The sequence below is a fragment of the Coffea arabica genome, chromosome 1c (genome assembly GCF_036785885.1).
Source record: "Coffea arabica cultivar ET-39 chromosome 1c, Coffea Arabica ET-39 HiFi, whole genome shotgun sequence".
Taxonomy (NCBI): domain Eukaryota; kingdom Viridiplantae; phylum Streptophyta; class Magnoliopsida; order Gentianales; family Rubiaceae; genus Coffea; species Coffea arabica.
Window position 1 is genome coordinate 54763309 of NC_092310.1, and position 21296 is coordinate 54784604.

Consider the following 21296-nt stretch of genomic DNA (forward strand, 5'->3'; position numbering starts at 1 on the left):
TATTGTTATTGTGTAAGAATTACTCGGTACTATAGATATCTAAAGTGCTCTTATCAGCAGCCTCCGAACCCCCCAATTATGGTGGCGCAAATTTCCGGAGAACTGCAGGTTCAGTGGCTTATTCAGCCCCCTACTATATTGCATCCCCCATACTGACGAAAATTTTGCTTTCGAGGACAAATTACAATAGGCATTTATACAGATGGATTAAAAAAATGTAGACCTAGTGGAGGCGCGAGACTCGACTCAAATAAAGATTCGCAATTTGCGCTTCTCGGCACCGGTTCTAATGAAAATCCAACTTGTTCTCCCCCATACTAATGAATGAATAAGAGTCAGATATAGCTTTCGAAATTAAGCCTTTAAAATGGCACAATCGCCTTTCAGCTGAGACATCAAAATGCACAACAACAAACAAGTTGATAGATATGAATGAACTTTACATGCCTTCAAGAAAACTGAGTTTGGAAAACCTAGTCCTGCTTCAGCTATTATACTATCTACAAACAAAGGATGAACTCCACACACAAGGGCATGGGGTGTCATAAGATCAGAAAGTTGCTTATTGCAGCATCATCTTCGACCCATCAGGTATTTGGTCTTCACATATTTGGAAATGCTTGAGGTAACATGATTGGCCTGGAGCCGCTTCCTAGATCCCTTGGTAGGAGGAGTCTCTTCCGATTCATCATCTGTGTCAATCCTTGAAGAGCCCAACCTGGTTTGTTTAGCTATTCGCCTTAGAATATGTACATTTAAGTGGTAATTTACTATTGTCTCTCTGCTTTGACAAGGTAAGCACTCAAGGGCGGAATTGATTGAACTCTGACCAAAAGATTTGGCATGTATTCTCACAACATCCTTGAACTTCTTCTGTTCTTCCAAAGTCCATAACTTGGAAACATCTTCTCCCATGCTGTCAAATTTCCAGAGCCAAAAGGCAGGCCCCAGATCAGATTGCAGCTGTATTTTCTTAGCATTGATGTGCTGTCTAACGCATTCAACAGATCCAGGGGATACACATGAACAAGACTTGGGTCTTCCTTTTCCGATCACATCTCCAGAGACTTCCAGGCTTCTGCCTTTAGTTGGCCATACCTTGATGCTTAACCACTTGGAACTGCGAGATTTCCTGTGCATGTTGTGCTGACCATTCTTGTGTGGGGAAACAGGCAAAGCTGGCAGATCAGCCTGAAAACGAGGTCCGACTGGAATTGCAAGTCTGAGACTATCATCACATATGTACTCTATCCAACCTTTAGGAACTGGATCGTTCTCCTTCTGGATATGGAGTTCCTTTGAGGGCTTCATTTCTTCGTCCTTTTGAAGACAATCAACAATGAGAAAAATGCTCCAAAGGGACTGGCAATCTCAAGTACTTTGTAGGTGTAGGTACACAAGCAAATAGATGCAAGATGCTTGATACTGCTAAGCACGTTCGTTAGTCTAGATAAAATAGGACAATGCACAAGATGGACTCCAATGAATTGCTAATTTGAACTATAGAATTCATGAAAAGAATTGTGCAAGACTTAGTGCATTCATGCAATAAAAGACACATCAAGCACCATCACCCGTCATTATTTTTAACCAGTAAAGCAAGGGGAAGGAACCTGTTCAAGATGGAGAAGATGATATTAGCAAGCGAATATCTTCTTCGGATTGCACGATTCCACTCTCCCAATACTGTGTGCTGGGGAAGGCCGTAATGCTATTGATTAAAATTGATTTTATGTCATCGTAGGCCGCTAAATTGTACAGAAAAGAAATACTACTATCAGTTAGCAAATACTACATGCAGACAACAGTTTTCAAAAGCACCTCAAAGACACACAGCTATCGATTCAGGAAAATAGCTTTGCCTTCCACCAAAAGAAGGCGTTGCTTTGCATGAGCAATTGATTTTGGTGACGACAATTCATTGCTTCTCCTCCGAAAAAAAAAAGGAGAGAAAATAGTTCATTTATCTTACAACACAAAATTTCAAGAAGCCCACCAAGCTTGTACTCTGTTTATGGATTCCAGCCAATAAACGGAGGCCAACAAGATTCTAGCATGAGATTGAAATTATCTGTTACAAGAATATGCGGGGAAATAAATAAAATCAAATGAAATTAAAAAAAAAAACCTCCATTTTGCTGGTAATTGCCGTTTACGTTTAGATGGTCGGAGCAATCTTCATTGAAAACAAGAGAAGCAAAAATTTTGCTGAATCGCTTAAGCTTCAATCTACCCATGCATGAATTGAATAACACATTTCTAGTGTTGCGAATTCTACACAACTTGAATTGAATTCGAGTTATCCATTTACCGGTGCACCGGGAATTAATATTCAAGAAAATTTCTGATATATGAAATTAAACCCTAACCCTGGATATCGGCTAAACAGAGCGTCCGAACCGATATTAGAGGAATTTAGGATTCAAGAAGGAATTGTATTGTTTCAACGATTTTTTTTTTGGGCTGTCAGACTGCATATTTTTTTTTTCATTTTGTTTTAAACGGATAAATAGTATTTAACAAATTTCTTTATTCTTAGACCAGAAATATCCGCAAATATTTCAGCTAAAATCTCTAAAGCGAATATCCAAGGAAGAAAATTACCAACAAAAAAAATGGTTACTAGGATTAAAAGTCATAGAAATTAATTTTTTAATTTATATCCAAAAAAAATTGGGAATTTTTATTTGTAAAACTTAAATTCTTTTGGGAGAGGAAATGGAATGCAAATTATGGTAAAATGATTGAAAGTATAATAAATACCTAAAAAAAAAAACCAATAGATAAGCCTCTTCTAATGCTTTGATCTTCTTCTGACAATTTTTAGTAAGAAACAATTGCCTGTCTTATGCCTATGATTCTTGCTATTAAAGATGATACAACAACAAATAAATGAAGACAACTATAATGTGAAGGGAAAAGGTGACAAATAGCTTTTGGAGAAAAGGAAATTGACTAGTATAGTACTTTTCCAAAGAGTCCCTATAAAGAATGGAGTTTGGGAACACACACCTATATTGTTATGGAGAGGTTGAACACTTAAAGATGCATGTTGGTCTTCTCAAGCATAGCCCTTGCAATATAACAAATGAGAGTTGTGGGAAGCTAGTTGACACAATATATAGGTGGCAAGTGAGGACTTGCATCATCCCTTAAAGCCAATCAACTCAATTCTCAGGCTTTAATAGTTCATTTGAATTACTAAATGAGATGGTAGCCCATTAAAGAAGGGCCTTTAGATTTACATAGATCCGATCTAGAGACCTACTTATAGACCGTGTAATTTAATAGAAACTCACCTGTAAGAAGTGACTTAAAATCACGATATTTTAAATAATAGATGCAAATATAAAATTTCTAAAATCAAGAAGATGAGCTATCTTTAGTTTATGACTGTCGCTTAAATAGGACTTTCCAATCGAATAGCATATGGTCATAGTGATGTATGACAATGTAAGAAAAGCGATAGTAAATATTAAAGTCTGTCTAATGGGTGCTTATATCACTAATATTATTTTGAAAATTACATACGGTATACAAATCAAAATTGTCATTGGATATAGGATTTTAAAATCTATAAATAAGATATCGACGTATATCCCTAAAATTTTAGGTAAGAGAGAAAATAATAGTAGGTTTTGGAGGTTAAGCAAGTAATATAATACAAAAATCCAATTGATTTTTTTTTATTTATAAAAGCAGACTTCATTAACAAATTATTGAAAATCGTCCAGCGTGATTTGATCCATATCTCTACCCTAATGGTAGGGTAAACATGCATTAAAAATTACAAATCTGCATTTTAACAAATGCAATAGATCCAAAAAATTATGAACAAATCTAAAAAATAAAAGAAATTTCAAAATTGTCTCTAACAGATAAATCACTGTAGCTCCCTACTATGTACATTCCAATCACTGGATTTATTAATCAATGATTTTAAACTCTAATAATATGATGCGATCTGTCGAATTAGATCCAAAATTCCAAAAATATTTCAGATTTGACGACCAAATCTGAAGTAAATTAAGATCTAACAATAAAAAAAAAAAAGAAAAACACAAAATCTCCATAGTAATCTATAGGAGAATAGAAAATTCTCACTTAGAATTTTTAGGAGAAATAGAAAAGCTTCATTAAAAAAAATTCAGGAAAGAGTTTATTAGAAAAACAAAACAAAACAAAATGAAATTCATGGGAAGGAGACCATCACGTGATCTCCCTCCCTAAGGGAATGCGTTTTAAGAGAGGAGGGGAAATTGGGAAAAGTTGAAGAAGAGGAGAGGTAGAAAGAAAAGGGTTGATTTCTGATAAGATAAACAGGTTTGCAAAAATCCAATTGATGGTTGAGGATTGTATATAAAATTTTCAAACTAAGAAGATAGGGGAAGGTTAATAAGTTGGGTGGTAAAACGGAAAAGATTGTAAATATAAGGTTCTAAATTCAAAATCAACTTCTTAAAAAAAATAAAACAGAAACTAGGAAGATAACTGAATAATCTTTCGCAATCACTTATATATTAGCAAAATGATAAGAATAAAAGAAAATTTAAGTAAATTTAAAAGTACCCGTTTTCCATGGGTTCTTCCATTGATGGGCTCAGTGTCTATAGAATAAATTTTCTTTTCTATTTTGCTTTTGATCCATCGCCAAAATGAAATTGTGCTGCATAATAATATGCATGGAGTGGGTCAAATTAAATGAGTTGGTACATTGAGTAGCACGATAATTATTCGATGTCTCTTTTTTCTATTAAAGGAGATGGTTAACTCTGCATTCCATCATACTAATATTTATTTTTAGTACAACATTGTTGCAATTAATACTATAATGGAAAAAGAAGACGGAGATGAACCTATCTAATTTATTAAAATGCTTTATGATAGTTAAATAACTTTCGATCATATGCCAAAAAATTCTGAAAAGGAAACACAATTAGAGGGTTTGACCCCTAATCTTCGCCCACGGGGCATGGAGGGACTTACTTAGTCCCTCTTCTGGTGGCCGTACCAATCAATGTGCCTACTAATCAAGACATCAAAAGAAAGGTGGGGAAGAAGGATATCGTCTTTGACAAAAGGCGCCAAATTAAGTGCGTCAATGCGCAGGAAAATGATTCGTGGTAATGTTTGCTATTTAGTTTATTTTACAATTATATTTTTTGCTTACATGGACTTACCTAGAGTGATCATTCTTGAGGTAAAAAGACAATAGCAATACGCTTTCAAATGTCAAAGGGAAGGAAGGTAGAAAAAGATGACGTTGTGTTTGTCGAAATTAAAACACTTGTTGGTAATATTAATACATGTCACTCAAGTAATTTAGTTTTTCTTATACGGAATTCACATAAAATTGTCATTCTTGGATCAAAAGCAAAGTAGGAATTGGTTTGTAAAATTTTTTTTTTTTAAAAAATGTAGGTAATTAAATCTGTGTAAATTTAAATATTTAATTGGATTAACAGGGATGATATTTTGGACCTATATAAATTACACCTCATTGAATAAATCTGAGAAACTTTCTAAGCCAATATACAGATTGGAAGCCAATTCACTAAATGAAGATCTGTTAACCACAACCAACCAAAAGATCCATGGAAAACTGTAGGGCACAACGTTTATTGTGCTCAAATCTGATGACTTAAGAGGGTTTTTGGAGCTAGTCACTATACTTTTACACGGTTTAATTAGTTAAACCTATCATGGTAGTTGTGGATTCTACTCAAAATTTATTTATTGTATACATTTCAGATTATGTACTGTAGTGACTAATTGGACTATTGAACAAAGAAATACACTCTTTTTCTCAGACTTGACGCTAACATGTCAAGCGAGAACCAAACCCCTAATAAAGCCTCTTATCAACTTCTGACTCGACCATGAATCAGTTCGGAACCAACCAAAATTCATCCAATTGGATCACTCAACAACTATACGAGTAATATATTCTGGGCATATAGATAATTCTTCTATATATCCTTGGAATATATTCTGGGCATTCTATTAAAGCACAAGGTATCATCCAAAGATTACGAGAAATGAAAAGTACTAAAACACGTACCAGCAAAGCAGCTACATAAGATTTACATTTCCTGGGCCAATGCCGTAACAAGTACAACAACTCTAGTAATAACAATTCCGGTACTTCTCCTGAATTGGCAAGATCAGCTGCACCCTTGTGTCAAAGTCCATGTGCCACTACTTCTCTTCTTTGCTATGAGAATATGGACAGTTGTATGACATTCTGTCTATTTACTACAACACAAGAAAAGTATACTCCAAACTAAGTATCCAGTTTCCAGCCTGTTATGTGCGAAACCACTCGGAGGATTGTTCCCTGCCTCGTGAGTTTCATCGCTTCCCTGTCAAGTACTTATTCTGGGTACCATTAGCATTGGAGGTTTCTCCAATAACCTCGTCATCATCATCGTCTGTGTCAATTTCAGCCGCAGTACGGTTCAACATGGTTCTCTTGCGAATTCTCCAGCTGGGAAGGTATAAATTAAAGTAGTAGTTGACTATGCTTGCTCTACTTTTGTTGGGCAGAAATTGACTGGCCAGCTGCAGAAAAGTTTTACGCGTTGATGAGGGAAGGTTCCTTTTCTTCATCACAGAGTTGAACCTAAGCATATCCCCTAAAGTCCAGGAATCAGCAGAATCTTCTCCCATCTCATCAAATTTCCAGGTTTGAAAAGCAGGCCCCAATTCAGCCTTCAGTTTTCCTCTTTCCTCCACCATATGACGATGAACACAGTCAACAGATCCAGGCATTTGGCAATTACAAGCATCCCCCCCGTGCGTCGAACTGTTGTTCGTCTCTTGGCTAGGTTGGTTTGGTTCATTTCTTGACCATATCTTCGTACCAAACCACTTTCGATTGTTTGGGTTGCGGGCGTACTGGTCCTTAGTGGACAAGATGGGCAAATAAGCTTGAAATGGATCTTTTTTGGGGATTGCCTCGTACTCTGATTCGTTAGCTACCTCCCGGATTACCTTTGGACCTCCTGATTCATTCCTAATATAGGGGACTACCCCCCGCTCTTGCTGAATAAAATTTATCCAATCGCTTTTGCACTCCTTGGGGTTCTCAACTTTGAGTATTCGCTTTCGCTTCTGTTTACTTGACATGCTGGTCATTTCAAGTCACCAACGAGGGTGTGAGACATAGAGATGTTCCAATTAGATCCGTGCGGTTGGATATGAATCAAAATATTGTAATTCGTAGTTCTGACGAATGTACCTGATGAAGTCCAGGAGATGAAAGACTGAACTGGTTCAGATGGCAAAAGTTATTGGATCCTGGTATTCTGCGTACAGGACGACAGAAACATGGGAAAAGAATAAAGGATTAGCAATTAATGTTCTACAGACTTGCGAAGGAGGACAAAGCAAAACGTACAGGAGATGTAAGATTCATGCAAAAAGTCGCAAGTAAATGCATATTTTGTTTGCATGTCGATTAATTTGACATGTCAACGTGTACATCAGCGTTCGATTCTTGCTCCCTAAGTAAGAGCATTCTAATCTCTGAATATTATGCAAAGGAAAACAATAATTTCTTAAGAAATTCTGTGAGTCTGATGACCGAAAGTTACAATAAAATTATAATGCTCAATACGATAGCAACTGCAATCTAGGAAATGGACCATATGAAGAAGAGGAAGGAGCACATTTCTTCAGCTTTCAATAATTATATCTCCAAAAAATAAACATAAAAAAAGAAGAAGAAAATTTCAGTAAGTAGAAAATTAAAATTGACCGAAGTGCCTTTGATCCAAATTCAATCATGCAAACCAAGCTAGAAGAACATACATTTATAAGTAATATGATATTCAGTTACCAAATCTAACACATTTTAAGTCGTGATTTTTTTCAGAAAAAATTCAAGAATAAGAAAATCTTGCAAGCCCGCAAAGGAAACCTTGTACTCCATCTATTTTTCTCGTCTCTACCATTATATAGTTATCTATCGTTCTTGCTCTGCAAAAGTCATCCGAAACTCAAGGCTAATTTTGGCATTTTATTGGTTGAACCAGCTCCAAGTGCAACCCTATATTGTATATTCCGCGGACCGCAAAGTATAGAGTTGTAATCCAAGTAAATAAAACAAGAAAAGTTTATATTAAAAAAAAAAAAAAGGAACGGTGATAAATTTTTGTTTTTCCTCTTTCTTTTCTCGAGCCCGCCATTTTTCAAATTCAATATCGAAACAAAAGTACAAAAAGGATAATCGAGAGAGTTCTCCAAGTCGTTTCAACCAAATATTACCCGACATTAACGAAAATCCCAGCAGAAAGAAATATTACCTCTCCAATACAACAAACGGAAACCTTTCGCCTGAGAATAGTCTGCGGGTTCTGCAATGAAGAGTGGTAATAGCCCAGTTCCTCTGTAATGTCGTTGAAATCTGACGTTCTCCTCTTACTCGTTGTCTTTACCTCCGCGGTTTTACAGCTGGAATCTGACTGTTAGAATTCGTTTTTAGCAGCGTCTGTGGTAGATTTCTGATCTCGTTCTCTCCTCCGAAAACGCAAATCTTCAGAAGAAGTAGATTCGGTTCTCTGAGTTGAAGATTCAATGCAAAAGAATCAGATATAATATCGATTCCCATTCAAGATATAGCAGGTTCTCTATTAGATTATATGATTTTTCAGCTGTTTTCTCCAAAGAGATGAAGAAACTCAAGGCCCTAACCGCAAATTTATTGCGATTTCATGACTTTCTGATCGATGAAATCTCCATATGAGAATCGAATGAGTCGTTGTCTTGAAATTGTTATGATCACGATTATTCAAGAAAAGAACTGAGTTTTCAGATAATTTTCGTAAAGTTTGAGGGTTGAGGAAAATTTTTGAGTAATTAAAAGATGCAGAAGATAAAAGAGTAGCAGTAAATGTATTTTAATGGAAGGTTAAATTAAAAAAAAAAATTGGCTTACCTTATTTATAATTTTATATGTGGTCGCTCCCGCTTAGTTTGATTCACAGAGCTTGTTGACGACGAATCAATATATTACTTACTTAATGAGTTAATGTTGTGGGTAATTGTGAAATAAAATAAAGTCGTAAATATTGTCCCATTTATGGACTATATACTTAAATGATTTATGAACTGTATGATTTACTTGTTTCGAAGAATCAAAAGACACCTGCAAATGGCACTACTTTAAAAGAGAAATGTTAATAATGACATCTCTTTGTTTGTTAATGACAATCTATTTGACCTTTTCAGCGTGTCAATTGAAATTTTTTTATTGAATTATGAGAATGTTTAACTTGTCATTAGAACAGCAATGTAATTATGCAAATCAAATGGTATTAGACGATTTTCAGTAATTCATTAATGAAATTTGCTTTTTATCAAAAAAAAAAAATCTGAAAAAAATCAGGAGGAGTATCGTTAGCGAATAAAAGCGCCATCAGCCTATCTCATTTTAAAAGTACTACTATCATTTGCATATCTACGAGTCCATTAATAAATAAACCCATTTCTTATCATGAAGTATGAATCTTCTATACCAAACAACGATTTGGATTATCTGCTTGTATTGCCTCGCATCCCATTTCAATCACACTAATGTTGAGAACTTATTTCCTGCTTGGATTAAGGATCAATAGGAGGGGTAAAATAATACACGAATGGTTTGATGGGATAAGGCTATGAATTAGAATGTATCACCACTTAGGATCCGGTTCATTGCGGTTGTCGCAGAGGGCATTTGATGGCTAGCCTGATTCGAGCTGTCAAATGCACGGTGCGATTGCTCCTGCAACTGCACAAATCCTATTACTTATCCACCACAATGAGCTCAACTTATGCACATGCTAGAATTGGGCAAGGTTTTCTTATGTAGGATGGAGGACACGCAAAAGAAATGAAGCATTAGGGAAACTCGTAATGCTCTTTGGTGCCCAAATAATTCTTGTGCACGGCCAAATATGTACACAAAGATGCTATGCATAATTCATATTCAGTCGAATGTAGTAGTCTGGGACAATCTTATCATAAGCACGAAACACTCAAGTCGAGCAAAATACGCCGGATCTTTATCAGTTATAGAGCTTCAATGAACACAACTGTAATTCAAATTCAAGGCTTCAAGCAGCGTTTTCTTGAGGAGCATTGGCTGAAAACATAGGACTTCTCAATTATGTGAAATGAGCAATGCCACAGGCAATAATTACTCAACATCAAAGCCTTTTTCCTGAAGCTCAGACACGACTTCATTCTTCATCCTCATCCACAGCTTAAAAGCCTCCTGCTCAAACTTCTTGTCCTGCAAATTCTTTTGAAAATTGATCGAATCTTTATCTGTTTCGATGATGCCTTTCGGCCCAATTGTGGTTCCAATCATCCCACCCTTAGCAATGAACTCCTCCATGGCCTCCTTGTCACCTGGATATGGAAAATTTGGGCGCTCGTAGAGATGGGCTAGCTCCTGTTCCTCCTTAGGCTGGGGCTTTAAAGTCCACCAGCCAAGCGGTGACGTCTCGTTCCACAGCCAAGCTACGCCAAAAAGCGTGTAGGTGCACAACAATGCCTTGCCTATTTGCTTCCAGAAGTGATAGTCTTCTTTTCCTAGCCCAACTTTCTTCAAAAAGTTCTCGGCGTAAAACAGACCTGAAAGAGACTCAGGCATAGATTAGAAGTATGCAGCCAATTGGCTGAGGCTTTTCGTCGAACAACTTGTGTCAATTACCCATGTACACTGACAGATAATAAATGAAACCATAGAAATAAGCAGGAACTTATAACTGCTTCATTTTTTAAAAATATCTTGGTACCGAAAGAGAATTGGCACGAAAATTTGCATTTTACCTGTTCTCGTGTCCTGAAATCGTTTGCGAACCATTGATGAAAGAGCTCGAGAAAGAGAGCGTCGGGGTGTTCAGGAGCGAAAGCTGAATAATGCAACTGGTATATACGGTCTGCTTTTGGGTTTCGTGGGTAGTGAGTATCTAGCCTATCAATAATATTTTAAGATTGTCAGAAATTAATTAAAAGTCTTTCAGGATAGAATTGGTCTAGAACTTTTTATTTTTAATTTTTTTAAAAATGGTCATGAATAATTTCATTTCAAAGCTAGCTGACATATCCACCGCTTAATTACCTCAAAAATCTCGAATGTCACGTCCAAAAAAAAAAACCACGTAATCAGTGAATCTTTATTCATATACCTCAAGTCTTAACGTACTTTTGTTAGCCCTATATCATTGTTTTTATTTTTCAATTCCAAAATCACTGGGTTACGGCCATGGCGACCTTCAAAGATGTGTATTGCTTAAGGAATAAGTGAGGAGTAGAACCATGCTTAAAGCAGGAAACTTTTGACTTGGACCATTTAATGTAGTAAAAACAAGCTAAAAGGATTATATTAAGTCTACTTTGACCCAACCACTTGTTTTACATCACATATTGCCATGCAAACCTGTCAAGAAATTGCTGTAATCTTGTAATTTGTGATATCCCAGTAAACTGTTTCATCTATACAAACAAACAGTTATTGAAGAACATATATGTTTGAAATTCTCAGCAACTCTGACGGATGCATCTTTCTGCAGTGAAGAAACTTGCCACCTTGTATACCTCATCAGCGAAGAGTCCCAACTGGTTTTTTGTACGTGTACCACTTTGCAATGAGGATATAAGCTCCCAAATTCAGCACGCTTAGCACAGCCAAGAGCCAGAAGAAGTAATCGGTGTGACCGCGATTAAGATTAGTCGGTATCCAACCAGGTTTTCCATTCTTTGTGCTAATTCTTGTCACAATGGTCACAAGCAAGGAACTCAAGTAGTTTCCCAAGGCAAGTGTGGTCAGGGCGAGAGCAGAACACAAACTTCTCATGGCATCAGGTGCTTGCTCATAGAAGAATTCCAGCTGTCCAATGAATGTGAAAACTTCTGCACAACCTATGATGAAATACTGAGGCACCTGCCAAAATATTGACATCGGAATCTCTTCAAGATCATAGGAGTTATGTCTTTTCACATAGCGTAATCTAACAAGTTCCAAGATCCCTGCTGAGAGCATGGCAAAGATCGATATGAGGAGCCCGATTCCCATTCTCTGAAGCTGAGTCAAGCCATTTTTGTGACCTGTGAACTTTCTGGCAACCGGGACAATAATTCGGTCATAAACAGGAACCCAGAATATGACACTCAGGGTGTCAAAAATCCCAAGTGATGCAGGCGGGATTTGGAAGGTAGAATGTCCCACATAAGTATTCATCGTTTCTCCTTGTAAGACGAACAGGGTGCTCATTTGACCATACACACTGCTGAAGATGATACCTGTTGCCCATATAGGAAGCAATCGTATTATGGCTTTTAGCTCCTCAACTTGAGTCACCGTACAAAGTCTCCAAGGATCTACAGAGCCCCTTTTATAGTCAGATTCCCTCTCAACGGCTGCCTTGTCAAAGAAACTGTTTAGGATAACATTATACAATATTTCAGTTTTGAAACAATGCAAGGGGCAAGCAAGCAGTTGACACGGCAAAGGAGATTGTTCAAGATTAAATCAAGAAAGGCTTCATTTCAGCCATTGGTTTTGAAAGAACTGTAAAAGTACACAAGACGTGTTAACTGCAAATATATTTCTTATATTACATTTGAAGTGATGATTCCTATAGAACTATTCAAAGGAAGGTGTTATGCCTTTGACCAAATGAATAAGGAGTTATGCCAAAGCAGTGTCCGTTCCTTTCTTGTCAAGTTTCCGAGAGGTAGAGACTGTTTGTTTTTAGCCATTAAAAGAAGAAGTTCTGAAACCTTAAAAATGACTACCCAATAAAAATTCTTAATTCTTTAGAAAATTTGAGTATGTGTGTGTATATATATATATGTTTATATATATACATACATATATAGATGAATATATATATGTTTATATATATACATACATATGTATATGAATATATATGTATACATATATGTATGTATGTATGTATATAATCAATTTTTTCCCTGAAAATTGCATAGTTATCCAACGTAACTCCACTTTTTCCATTCAATACTTCAAAAAAGTACCATCAGATAGATGACTGGCTAAGAACCATTTAATGATCCTTTGAATATCTTTTGAACTCAATCTTGAAAGCAAGCAAAAATTATCAATCAAGTTTAAAACCACGAGGTAGGCAGGATGATATGGTGCTTACACAAGATCACTAGTATGCCCAAGCTTCCGACTTCCTTCTATTGCAGATTCAGTATCTTTGCATTCATACAACAAAGACTTGTCTTCAGGCACTTCAACTTTATACTTCTTGAAAGATGCAACAAGCACTTGGCACAAGCGCGTCAAAGGGCTTCCTCCTGGTTTTTGGTTACGATACAATCGAGAACCTGAAAAGAAACTAACCGCAGCAATCGCCATTGTTACGGCTGGAATGCCAAATCCCCATCCCCAACCCACATTATCTTGTACCCAGACCAGCACTGATGAAGCAATAAGTGCACCAATGTTGATTGAAAAATAGAACCAATTAAAGAAAGAAGCCTTGTGCTTCTTTTCAACCTCATCTGTGTCATCAAACTGATCGGCTCCATAGGAAGATACACAAGGCTTTATACCACCAGTTCCCAATGCTATGAGATAAAGAGCTAAAAAGACAACAGAACTCTGTGTTCCTGTTGCATGGCAAGATTCCTTTCCATGACAGGTTGGCTTCAGACCGGGGATTGAGGCTGATAATGTCAACAATGTCATCCCCTGCACATCAAATGGTTATCATTTTTGAAGCTTGTTAACCAGATCAGAATGTATTAAGAAGACTGGAAATTTTGAAATCATTTAAATTTGCTTTCTTATAAAATCTGTATTTCTTTATTAGAACATTTCATCTGTCTAATTATTGAACTAAACATGGGTTATTGTGCTTGCTGGAGTTTGATAATTTACCATGTATAGAACTAAGAGATTGCATTTCTCTACATTGATGATGTGGCCCAAAATACACTATGAATCAAGGATAGGCAGAAGTAGACCAGACAAGAAATGGTTGTGCCCCAAATTACTCCACTTTAACGTTAACTTCTTTCCTACATGTACCATGTAATTTTATCTAATTTCTTCAGCGCGAGTCATACCTACCTAAGTTGCAAAAGAATTTGTGCATATACATTTCAGCCGAAAAGAGATTACCAGAACATAGATGATTGAGAAACAAGCAATTGTCCAAAATCTTCCAAGATATGCATCTGCAAAAAATGCTCCAATTAAGGGTGTGATATAGCATGTCCCAGACCAATCAGATACATTTTTAGAAGCAGTGGCATTGTGCTGTCCAAGTCGATGCTTGAAAAATAGCACCAGATTAGAACTCATTCCATAATATGCCAATCTTTCACAACATTCATTTCCTACAGTAAAAATCAACAAAGGAGCATAAGTTTTGCCTGAAATATCAATCTTCACCTCTGATAAACCTGATGAAAAGCAAATTATTTTGGTACCTAAGATGTAAGGACAGGCTCTCCAAGTCCCAGTTTCATTTTTCTTGGCAGGATTACCACGGCAGTCAACTGTCCCGTCCTTAGTATACAAGTCATCCTCTGCCATAGCTTTCTGGATACCAATCCCTGCCACAAGAGTAGACCACTGCAAAGCTTTTGCAGCAGCAAAGCCAAGGCAGAACTCAAAGATTACTTGAACCTGCAAATTTGATTGCAAGTAATCAAAATTTCTTCAGCTAATTAGCATAGTCCAAGTGGTGGTTAGAAGGACGGAGGTTACCATCCCGCCTTTGTTGTTGGTACAACTGGCAATATATTAGTATTTAGTTTTTCATACCAAAAATTCTTAAGTATATGAACCATTTATAAAAAACAAAAGTCATTAATCTCCTGAACTGGGACTATATAGCAGCACCTAGACACACAGTAATAGAATATTGATGACAACTTAAGGTTTATAATTCATTGATTTAGTACGATGTTACACTTCCCTTAGAACAAACTTTGTGTCTGTTTTTCTTTTTATTTTTCTTTTTTTTTTAATTCAATCTGTCATTAATTTGTGAGACCTCTTTTGCAATACATGATATCATAGGCCCTTGTTTTTCTCAAGGAACCTCTTCCTAGTTAAATACAAATTCTATACGCCACTATCCTCAACCTTAGAGAAAGCACGTTCCTTTCCATTAACATGTGGTACTATGCAAATTTTGAGCCTAAATGTTGATTCACTTTTAATAGATTAGTTTCCACAAAAAGGATTCATAAAATAAAGTACCATAATTTTTAGAGTCAATCTTTCCTACGTTGACGGTGTATATACTATCAGCGTTGTTGAATTTATGACGTGTGCAAAAGTTGAATTACAAATTCAAATTTTGCATAGTTATCATTCATCCACCACTGACAGGATAGGAAAGATTAATCCAATTTTTTATTGAAAAACTTCAGATCTCTCTCCATACTCTTCTCCCTGATCCCTCCTCTCTATCTATTCCTAACACTAGCCCTCTATCCGCAAACTTCACTGACCTCTCTTTCCCCTACCCTGCATCATAAAAGCAAAATAGTAGTAGTATGTATTTTCTGATGGGCTAACCACTCTAAAACAATCGAATCCACTCATTCAATAGATTCCGTATTCGAAGCTCAAGATAAGCACAGAAGGTTCCAATCATGCATCACAAAAGAACACTGAGAATTAGCCAATCAAGAAATCAAAAGCCATAAACAAAAAGATTAGCTAAGAATGATAGCAAACAGAACGAAAATCAAAATACACACCTGAAGCTGGCGGGACAATAATCAGTCAGATTTACGTAGCTGAGAAAAAGAGCCTTAGCCCAGAAAAGTTGAGGACAAGTGCGAATAAGGTTGATGATTAAAAATCAGTAAAACCCAAAGATTGGACGTTTACTAGAATGCAGAATGAGAATCATAAGCGTCAACTTTTGGAGACAGTTGCGTCCTTGTCCCAACTCCAGTACTACTTGCGCTGAGCTACACAGTGACGGGAATAGTCAACTGAAGCATGGGGAGGAAAAGGAAAAGGATGACTAGGGAAAAGCTACCAACCAGCAACAGCGTGCGCCCACAAATGCTGGAAGAATTTTCACTTGTTTCGGGATTCATCATATTTCCAATTCACCGACTGATACTGAATTGGACTTGAAAGATCCCTTGGGCCGGCGAGGCGGCTACAGTAGTGCTAGTGCCAGCTCACACTTTCCATTAATTGACCCTTTTACCCTTTACGGCGGTTTGGTCCAAATGCTGCCACCTCCCTTCCCTTTTCTTTCCTTTTCTTTTCTTTTCTTTTCATTCGTTTTTGGTCGAGCGATTCTAGATTTATATTTTGTTGTTGAGTTGATCAAATATGTTTCATAGCGCGTTTAAGATTAGATGTCCTCAATTGGATTTTATTAGAGAGATACAACCATGAAGAGAGAGCGACTAGAAAATAATAACGAGACAATTGATCTTTTTTTTTTTTTGGGCACATTTTGAAATAGAATTATATTCCATGATCCTACTGAATTAAATTAACCGTTGTTAGCTATTTCGATGGAATAGCAACTACGTAATTGGTTTTGCAACGTCCATGAATTCTATACTTTTTTGGAGTAAAACAAGTGAATGCCATTTTTTTTTTTACTGGTATCAGTGTCATGGATTTGTTTTCGGGAAAGAGAGAGAGAAGGGGGGGATAGATTTGTCTTTTAAATAAGATTGGATAGAGAAGATGACGTTTTCCGCTGCCGGGATTGTCAAGTATTTGATTATCCTCAGTTGACTACAAGTTTGGATTTAAGGATTAAGGATAATAATTGGAAAAATGGTCATCCATTCAAATGATTGATTCCCCAGTTGAAAATAATATTAAAAAAAAAAAAGAGGTTATGGTCCATTCAGACGGAGACACTCATCCAATCTAATTATTAGTGTTTAAAATTTACTCAATTGTTTTGTGGATTTTTTGCCCTATTTTTTTTTTCACCATAAAATCACAAGATAATCGGTTAAAGCAGCGTCGTTGAATTGACTCAAATATTTACGCCGCCTTCCTTTTCTTTTCTTTTTTCATTTTTCATTCGAGCAATTCTTTTTTATTGTTGTGTTGAGCTGATCAAATATATTTCATTGCACGGTCAGAATTGGATGTCCTCAAATTAGATTTTATTGGAGAGATATAAAATAGTCATGAAGTGAGAATGACTAGCAAATAGTGACGAGACACTTTTATTGTCATGGATTTGTCTGCCCCATACTTTATTTTTTAAAGGGATGTATTTGTCTTCAAGTAAGATGGGATTGAGAAGATGACGTTTGCTCCAGCAAAAGATGAATGATATTCCACTGCCAGATTGATAAGGATTTGATTATTCTCAGTTGGCTGCAGCACTGATAATTGGAAAAATGGTTATCCACTCCAATGATAATTCACCAATTGAAAAAAAAAAAAAAAGAAAGGGTTATGGCCAGTTTAGACGGAGACGCTGGAAAATTATTTTATCTATCAAGGATTGTTAGATCAAGTGACAGGCAACTTAATAGGTATCTCTTAAATAAGGTCTCGATTCGAGGCTAGCGGATGATGAAAATCTCACAGCGAATTTGTATCTTCCTACGATTCGTTCGTTTTTGACCTTTCTCATCTGTTAGTTCCTTCTGGCCTCAGACCAACGGATGACTCTTCTATTCTCCTTTGTTTACTAGGAATGGAAACGTAAGACCGACGGGACGTTAAAGGTCGGCACCAAAGCATGAAGAGAGAGCAAAATCAATCTCTTCGCACAATGCAATTGTAATTGTATACTTCTCATTTTTCTTTTTTGTTTTTTCTACGCCTATTCCTACTCTAGCCTATTCTAAAAGGAGGTCTAACTGGATCAATGGAGGGATCAACGATTTTTTCTACATCTATTCCTACTCTAACCTATTCTAAAGGAGGTCTAACTGAATCAATGGAGGGATCAACAGGGACTGAACCACCATCGGATCAGACGGATGCACTACATACTCGTCTGAATATTTTAAAAAATCGCATAATGTAACAATTCGTGAGAGGCAAGGACTTGACAACTTGTCTCCCACCACACTAAACCTTAAGGACTTGGCAGTGACCATTGTTTTTTAGTCATCTTTGGTTTTAGTGATTTTCACACTTCACAGAAGACAAAAGACAAGAATTTCAGACTGTATATCATGATTACGGCATTGCACCTAATCAGGTTGCTGGCATTTCTCACTTCTTTCTTCCCAAGATAATTATCGTGCATACACCTTTGATATCTTTATCAAGTTACATATGAATCATAGATTTGAAACAGCTGATTTTTGCTGATATGCTCGATACTTTTCTGCATAATTATTAGAAGATTTTAATTGTGTACAAGGTCGAGCAGGAAGCCAAGCTATCTATTTCGATTTTACTGTCTCGTTGAACAAAGGAAGACGGAGAACTCTATGCAATACTTAAGTTACCCTTAAACCGTAATCTCACATTTTCTTCTTTTTCTATGTTGAAATTGCAATCATTTATCACCGGAGAGTTTAGTTCCGACCGCCTTTTTGTATGTGTACCTTTGGGCAACCGCAAGAAAAACTCCAAAATTTAGCACCCCGAGCCCAGATAGGAGCCAGAAGAAGTAATCGAGATGGCCATAATTGAAGTTGTCCGCTATCCATCCTGGTTTTCCACCCCTGGTGCTGGCTTTTGTGACAATTTGCACTAACAAAGAACTCAAATAGCTACCGAGTGATCCGGTGGTGAGCGATAGAGCAGCGCACAAGCTTCTTATGGAATCAGGTGCTTGTTCATAGAAAAACTCCAGTTGTCCAATGAATATGAAAACTTCTGCACAGCCTATTATGAAGTACTGAGGAACCTGCCAGAATACTGAAATTGGTATCAGCTTTGCATCATACAGGTTATGCCTCCTCACTATTCCAAGCCTAACGATCTCTAAAACAGCCGCAGTTACCATGGCGAGAATTGCTATGACCATTCCAATGCCCATTCTCTGCAGCTGTGTCAAGCCATTTTTCTGACCAGTAATTTTTCTGGCAAAGGGGGTGATTATTTTGTCATAAATTGGAACCCAGACAATGACACTGAGAGTGTCGAAAACACTAAGGGATGCTTCTGGGATCTTGAATCTAGTGTTTCCTAAATGTGTATCCATGACCTCGGCTTGCGACACAAATAAATTCCCCATTTGGCTGTAAACAGCGCTAACGATAATGCCAGTGGCCCAAACAGGTAGCAATCTTAAGATTGATTTTAGCTCCTCCACTTGTGTCACAGTGCAAAGTCTCCATGCGCTTACTTTTGATTCATTTGTGCGATCAGATTCTGTCTCCACCGCTGCCTTGTCAAAGAAACTGCAAATGACCCAACAGTCTTGATTTAGAATACCTAAAGAGAAACATAATAGCAATAAAAGCTGACGTTTACTGAGCAATGCAATCATTGCTCTTTCACCTCCCTTTGTTGATATGTATAAACAGAACCATTTGAACATTTTTAATCAACTCTGTCTCTTCTTCATTTTAGTTTCTTCCGTTTTCTATTTAACAATAAAATTACACCGGAGGTACCATCTTTAGTTACAGACTCCAGTGGTTTGATCATTTCATCTTGCTTTCCGAACCAACAGAAAATAATATACTGGAAAACTGACACAGCTAAAGGCTTTTTATCTAAAAGCACACCTGAAGGCTTTTGTGTGTTCAAGCTTGCGACTGCCTACAATAGCACTTGTCTCATCTGCAACCTCGTAGAGTTGAGATTTGTCAGCAGGCAGTGGAACGTCATATTTTCTCAGAGATGCCACCAAGACCTGGCATAGGCGAGTCAAGGGACTGCCTCCTGGTATCTGATAACGGTAGATTCGTGTACCTGAAAAGAAGGATACCACAGCTATCGCCATAGCTGCAGCAGGTATACCAAAACCCCATCCCCACCCGACATGTAATTGTATATAGACCAGAAAAGATGAAGCAACAAGTGCCCCAATGTTGATACTGAAGTAGAACCAATTGAAGAAAGAGCTTTTGAAGTTTTTCTCAGTTTCATCAGCATCATCAAACTGGTCTGCTCCATAGGATGAGACACACGGCTTGATCCCTCCAGTTCCTAGCGCTACCAGGTAGAGTGCAAGGAAGCTTACTGTTGTCTGAATGCTTGTTGGGTCGCAAACATCTTCAGCAGAACAGGCGGGTTTTAGGCCCGGGACGGACGCCGACAATGTTAAAAGTGTCATGCCCTGTCACACAATTAAAGTCATATTTTGGCATCTTATGATCAAAACAGATCTCAAACCAAACAGATTACTATGCTACTCAGCTTGGTTTCCACTAAATATAAGCAAATAAAATTTTTGAAAAAGTTTCACGGCTACAAGCAGCTCGGAAACTAATGAAACAATACATATAAACCAAGGAAGGCTGCCGGCCTGCGCCTGCCTGCTTCGTCTACATGTGGCCAAGATGACAAGTAGCTTTATCCATCTGGATTTGTTAAAACGGAAAAACAACCAACCATAAAATGCAATACATACAATGAAGTAGATGATTGAGAAGCTGGCGATCGTCCAATATCTTCCAAGACATGAATCAGCAAGAAAAGCTCCTAATAATGGCATGATATAGCATGTTCCTGACCAATTTGAGACGTTTCTTGACGCTTCAGCAGTATGCTGATTGAGTTGCTTTGTGAAATAGATCATCAGATTGCTGCTCATTCCGTAGTACGCCAATCTTTCACAGCATTCATTTCCTAACAGCAAAAAGAATAAAAAGTATAATATCATCTCGCCAAGAATGCCACGGTCCAAATAAGAGGAAAACTAAGATGAGACAATTACCAAGGATGTAAGGGCAGGCCTTCCAGGTTCCGGTTTTCCTCTTGTCAGCAGGGTTCTTACGATAATCAACTGTTCCATCTTTGGTGTAATAGTCATCTGCTTCCATGATCTCCCGCAAACCGAAAGCAGTTAAGCCGCTGTTTCTCTCTTCTCCTTTGAGCAATTACTCACACCTGGTACTCTATGGTACCCAAGAAAGTAGTAGGCGGCATGAAATCAGAAAGAGGAGTCCACAATTTATAGACATACACTAGCAGATGAATTTATTACCATAATTAATTCGCCAAGTTTGTGTGTTGAGTTGAGTGTAGGTCTCTAAATCTGCTTTTATGGCATGAGATTTAAAAGAGGAGTCCACAATTTATAGACACGCATTAGCAGATTAATGCCATAATTACTTCGCCCAAATTTGTGTGTTGAGGTGAGTAAACGGTCTCTAAATCTGCTTTTATGGTATATGAGCGACGTAAA

At 37.2% G+C, this 21296-nt stretch overlaps 4 protein-coding genes across 13 annotated transcripts; all 4 read right to left on the reverse strand.

The window, feature by feature from the left end:
• Positions 1–401: 401 nt before the first annotated feature.
• LOC113730059 (AT-rich interactive domain-containing protein 2-like) lies at positions 402–3196 on the reverse strand. Of its 9 annotated transcripts, none has more exons than XM_027254572.2 (3): positions 3013–3187; positions 1614–1748; positions 402–1320 (listed from the first exon to the last, which is right to left on the reverse strand). In XM_027254572.2, exon 3 carries the CDS (start codon positions 1309–1311, stop codon positions 574–576), a length of 738 nt encoding a protein of 245 aa, XP_027110373.2. In that variant the 5' UTR covers positions 1312–1320; positions 1614–1748; positions 3013–3187; the 3' UTR covers positions 402–573. The 9 variants fall into 9 exon arrangements, with proteins under 9 accessions (XP_027110373.2, XP_027110416.2, XP_071934986.1 ...); XM_027254615.2 differs by having other exon boundaries at positions 1614–1711; positions 3013–3135; XM_072078885.1 differs by having other exon boundaries at positions 1614–1693; positions 3013–3082.
• A 6743-nt stretch (positions 3197–9939) lies between these two features.
• LOC113730196 (uncharacterized) lies at positions 9940–11063 on the reverse strand. Its single transcript, XM_027254722.2, has 2 exons — positions 10819–11063; positions 9940–10620 (listed from the first exon to the last, which is right to left on the reverse strand). The coding sequence occupies exons 1-2, from the start codon at positions 10850–10852 to the stop codon at positions 10181–10183; spliced, it is 474 nt and encodes a 157-aa protein (XP_027110523.2). The 5' UTR covers positions 10853–11063; the 3' UTR covers positions 9940–10180.
• Positions 11064–11347: 284 nt separating this feature from the next.
• LOC113730174 (protein NRT1/ PTR FAMILY 8.2-like) lies at positions 11348–16109 on the reverse strand. 2 transcript variants are annotated; one of them, XM_072078906.1, is made up of 6 exons: positions 16033–16109; positions 15742–15957; positions 14458–14656; positions 14147–14364; positions 13161–13714; positions 11348–12425 (listed from the first exon to the last, which is right to left on the reverse strand). In XM_072078906.1, the coding sequence occupies exons 3-6, from the start codon at positions 14561–14563 to the stop codon at positions 11591–11593; spliced, it is 1713 nt and encodes a 570-aa protein (XP_071935007.1). In that variant the 5' UTR covers positions 14564–14656; positions 15742–15957; positions 16033–16109; the 3' UTR covers positions 11348–11590. The 2 variants fall into 2 exon arrangements, with proteins under 2 accessions (XP_071935007.1, XP_027110492.2); XM_027254691.2 differs by having other exon boundaries at positions 15742–16104.
• Positions 16110–18163: 2054 nt separating this feature from the next.
• On the reverse strand, positions 18164–21296 carry LOC113730159 (protein NRT1/ PTR FAMILY 8.2). The gene is made up of 4 exons (XM_027254666.2): positions 20826–21296; positions 20520–20737; positions 19672–20225; positions 18164–19341 (listed from the first exon to the last, which is right to left on the reverse strand). Exons 1-4 carry the CDS (start codon positions 20929–20931, stop codon positions 18492–18494), a joined length of 1728 nt encoding a protein of 575 aa, XP_027110467.1. The 5' UTR covers positions 20932–21296; the 3' UTR covers positions 18164–18491.

Bases quoted from the DNA above. Each gene is read 5' to 3' on its own strand.
- LOC113730059 (XM_027254654.2), bottom strand. From the start codon at position 1,311: ATGAAGCCCTCAAAGGAACTCCATATCCAGAAGGAGAACGATCCAGTT.
- LOC113730196 (XM_027254722.2), bottom strand. From the start codon at position 10,852: ATGGTTCGCAAACGATTTCAGGACACGAGAACAG. The intron at 10,621-10,818 runs GTAAAATGCAAA...AGTCTCTTTCAG, and splicing joins ATTTCAGGACACGAGAACAG to GTCTGTTTTACGCCGAGAAC.
- LOC113730174 (XM_072078906.1), bottom strand. From the start codon at position 14,563: ATGGCAGAGGATGACTTGTATACTAAGGACGGGACAGTTGACTGCCGT. The intron at 14,365-14,457 runs GTACCAAAATAA...TTTTTACTGTAG, and splicing joins AGCCTGTCCTTACATCTTAG to GAAATGAATGTTGTGAAAGA. The intron at 13,715-14,146 runs GTAATCTCTTTT...TTTGATGTGCAG, and splicing joins TCTCAATCATCTATGTTCTG to GGGATGACATTGTTGACATT.
- LOC113730159 (XM_027254666.2), bottom strand. From the start codon at position 20,931: ATGGAAGCAGATGACTATTACACCAAAGATGGAACAGTTGATTATCGT. The intron at 20,226-20,519 runs GTATGTATTGCA...ATTGTGTGACAG, and splicing joins TCTCAATCATCTACTTCATT to GGCATGACACTTTTAACATT. The intron at 19,342-19,671 runs GTGTGCTTTTAG...GGTCATTTGCAG, and splicing joins GAACACACAAAAGCCTTCAG to TTTCTTTGACAAGGCAGCGG.